The following is a 3,962-nucleotide window of genomic DNA, read 5'->3' on the forward strand; positions in this document are numbered from 1 at the left end:
TTTATAAAACTAAAAGAACTCTGATATACACAGATATGAGTGTCTGGTGTTACTCCTTTTCTGTTACAACCACAAAGCGACGCAAGCTCTTTCCAAGCAGAAGGTTTTATTGATCCACAACGATCAGAACCAGAACATTCTGTGACATCACTGAACACGACAGCAATGTTTTCATATTTTCATCACTGTGCAAATGAACAACACCAAAACCTGTGAGAACAAAGGGCATGTCTTGACAGACACCGTAATGGCACAAAGACATTTTTCTCTCTATCCTCAACTGATGCAACAAATGTGGTGGCTGACTATGGAGGAATGTTTGATTATTTTAAAAGGCACTTTCTGCCTCATACACTTTGCCAACACACACATTTCAACATAAAACGTAAAACAATAGTCACCTATAAAGCAGCCGGATGTCTTGGCAGATTCGAAAGTTATTGGTGTTATTCGGTAAAGAAAAAAAACAGCAAATCAATAAATAATTCAACAGCAAAAAGAGCATTCATTAGCTGGATGTCTGCTGACAACATTAAATAATATGGCTAATATCCAGTATGTTATTTATTCAAATAAAACCATGTTAACAACAGGGTTTTAGTCTCCTGCTGTCCCTGCAACAACAAAGAAATCATTCCCTGCAGATTATATCTCTGTCTAATGAATTTCCAGCTACAGTTACCCAAACAGGTTGTATATCACTGCAGTGGCCTCAATTGGAGCACAAGATAATTAACCAATTTCTTATTTATCACCATTTACCTCATACAGTAGCCGTCAGCAAGGACTAAAAGATTGCTTTGGCAATAAAAAAAACCCAGAAAATTATTACTTTTGCTCAACTCTGAATATAAAATGAAAGGAAGTCTTGGAGCATGTTTTGCGTAGAAGCACGTCGTAAGTGAATGAGCTATTCCTCGCACAGCTAGGGAGCTGCATTCCTATTTATACATTCATCAGACCTAGGCAATGTTCAGCTGCTATGATGCAGATATGCTTTAACTCACCACCCTAAAAGTCAGTTTTAGCTCTAATCCCTACCACACTGTTTAAAGCACACAGGCTGTATGTTATGATAGTGTCCACCTTGGATTTAAACTGACCCAGTATCTTCGATGGACACAGAGCCATTGATCTGTTTGCATATAAGTGCCAGGCGGCTGGCACAGGCAGCAGTGTGGATGCGTGGTAAATGAGTCTTGATATCCCCATAAATGTGTATTGATAAACGCAGGGGCTTTCAGCGAAATCATCTCCAAATTTTCTCCCTCAAACATTTGCCCACTCAGACACACGCACACACTCTTCATCAGTGGCCTCAAAGTTCTCGCAGAGTTATGGCAAACAATAAACTGCTCGATTAGAAAGGTTGTTTACACTGTACAGCTATCATGTTCGGTGCAGCTGTACATCACAGGTATTATGGTTCTTCTGGTTGATTCTGATGGCTGTTCGTCGATCCACGCACATTTGTTAAAACGGTCTCGACATGCCCCATGTGTTTTGTTACATCAGAGAATGAATCATAATGTTTGATTGGGTTACAATCTATGAGTCACAATTCTCTTGCGTTTCTCCTGCTTTCAGTCACCACGGATGATCACAAGCTTCCCCAATACTTCCAGTTTTGTGAGTGGCCACAGACCGGTGCAACAATGGGGCCGGAACATGGATAAAAATATTAAAGAGTGGGCCCGGCCCGTTGCTGCACCCGTGGGTGTCCGAGGGGAGGGAGGGGGGGTACTTGCCATATTGCCATGGTGATAAAATGTCTCTTGTTATACACTTTGAACATCAGTCTTCATATGTCCGAGGCCTCAGACTCATCGGGTTCTGGGTCCTTCAAGGCATCATTTGTCACAGTAACCAAGTTGGCATTTGACCGCATGTCCATGGCAGAGTGCATTATGGGTAGCCATACATCATCCATGTTTGGCATCACAAATATTTTCTGTAAGAGGACAAGCACAGAAAATAAGTAAAGTCATCTTAATTTAATTTTAAAAATGCATGTTCAAAGGCTATTGTGAAGGAAATGGAGCAGAAACTACTGATTAATATGCTTTTGTAACTAAAAATATATACCAAATAAAGATAGTGGCAAGAAAATATATCTGTTAACAAGAATTGGAGAAAAAAAAGACTTAACATACAACATCCCATGTGCATCCAACCCGTCATTGTTATGTCTAGAAACCAGTGAGGCCTGAGTTAGGCCTTTGTTGAAAGCCAGATGTATATTCTCACTTACAAATGACAACAGTGTGCACAGCAGCACTGTATTTTACTGCAGGCATGGTTGAGAATAGGGGTGATATGTAATAATAACCCCCCAGAGGAGTCAGGCTGGGATAAATGTAGATGTGTGGTAGACCTGACAGGGACACAGTAGTTTGCAGGTGTGCCTCAGGGTGGTTATCTAACAGCAGGCATATCATTACTTTGGATATATATGTGAGGGGTGGGAAAGCCACAGGCACACTGCTTTGAAGTGTATGTAGGTGGGCAGCCATAAATTAATCCTCTTTTATAACCTAAATTCTCACCCTAAAACATCTCCCTTTGTCCTTGAGAAAATGTGTAGGCTCTCTGTCAGGCCACACCATGGATATAGCATCCTCTACTAACTATTGACAATGTAAATAAACTGTATTTATGATTAAACATTTGCATGCACAGTTTCCTGTCTTTCTCAGTGTATACCTGGAACTCCTGGTCCAGTTTCTTCTCAATCCAGTCTGTCACATGAACTAAAGTGACCTCCCTCTCACCCAGTTTAGGTCGTGCTTTCAGCTCTATGTGAGGCGGGCTCCGGAAACCATACCTGAAAGCCAAGATGAAACACTGATGGTAAAAAAAAATCCTATTATGTCATATAAACTGAACAGTAGTCTGCAGGAATAGGTTCTCAGAAAAAAAAATCATATTTCACAACATACATACACAAATTAAGGTCATGACAATGCTGTAGATCAGTGGTTCCCAACATTGTTTGGCTTGTGACCACTTAAAATGAGGCAGTGTTTACATCTGACCTCCTCATCATAGATTATGGCTTCAGTGTGTACATGAAGAATAAGCAGTTCAGACAAAGAGTCATTTTACCCTTGTAGGATGGTTTAATTTGAAGGATTTCTAGACAGAATTCAGTATTTACAAGAAGAAAATTAGAGAAGAATCAGAAGAATCCTTCTTATTCATTTAATCATATAGTGATTTTTCTTGGTATTTGCTCACAAGTTGGGAGTCACAGCAATACATGCTAGTGAAGGTGATCGTTATTATTAGATATTCATTATAATTAAGCTTATAAAGTGTACAGCGTGTTCTTAAGGATTTAATATCCAACATCTTCAATGAAAATACATACTTTTGTGTCCTCATTTCCTTAAATGTTAAGTATATATAGTATATTTAGTTCACTGGTGATTAAACATTTGTATCCTTTACTGTATGCATGCCTGTATTTGCCCAGCAGAGGGTGCTGAGATATATTCTTAAGGATTCCCTGACTACATCCTACAGTCTTCAATGCACTCCTCCCTGGAAGTAAACATACCATATCCTGTCTGTGGGGGGAGGAGGAATGTTGACAGCCAGCGTCCCGCGGCACTCTTGCACCTCCACAGTGAGCAGCAGGGGCGTGTTGGACACCTCCTCCATCTTCTTCTTAATAAACTCCGTCTCTGTGGCTTTTTGGAAGTACTTTGACTTGGCTATCTTGTCCACAAAGCGCATGATCTTGCTGGGCCTGTGGCCTCCCACATAGCTACGTGAGCAGAGGATGGAAACAGAGGAGGAGGAAGAGGAGGGGAGGCAAGGAGTGAGTCAGGTTCATCATTTATTCATAATGCCATCTCTTGCTACTCAGCACCCACGATGGAGGGGAGTGACCGGGTGCTACATTAAATCAGAAGCAAGCTTTCAAATGTGTGGGAGTGGGTAGGTAGGTAGGTAGGTAG

At 40.9% G+C, this 3,962-nt stretch overlaps 1 protein-coding gene across 1 annotated transcript in view; it reads right to left on the bottom strand.

The window, feature by feature from the left end:
• Positions 1–89: 89 nt before the first annotated feature.
• tex2 (testis expressed 2) overlaps positions 90–3,962 on the bottom strand; it is a 15,382-nt gene continuing 11,509 nt past the window's right edge. Inside the window, exons 9-11 of the mRNA XM_035655467.1 lie at positions 3,560–3,769; positions 2,704–2,824; positions 90–1,951 (exon numbers count right to left, since the gene is read on the bottom strand). Coding sequence (XP_035511360.1) covers positions 1,802–1,951; positions 2,704–2,824; positions 3,560–3,769 — 481 coding nt within the window. The 3' untranslated portion in view covers positions 90–1,801. The remainder of the gene's footprint in view (positions 1,952–2,703; positions 2,825–3,559; positions 3,770–3,962) is intronic.

This window comes from Morone saxatilis, unplaced genomic scaffold (genome assembly GCF_004916995.1).
Source record: "Morone saxatilis isolate NCDOM2014 unplaced genomic scaffold, NCSU_SB_2.0 Contig14, whole genome shotgun sequence".
Classification (NCBI taxonomy): domain Eukaryota; kingdom Metazoa; phylum Chordata; class Actinopteri; family Moronidae; genus Morone; species Morone saxatilis.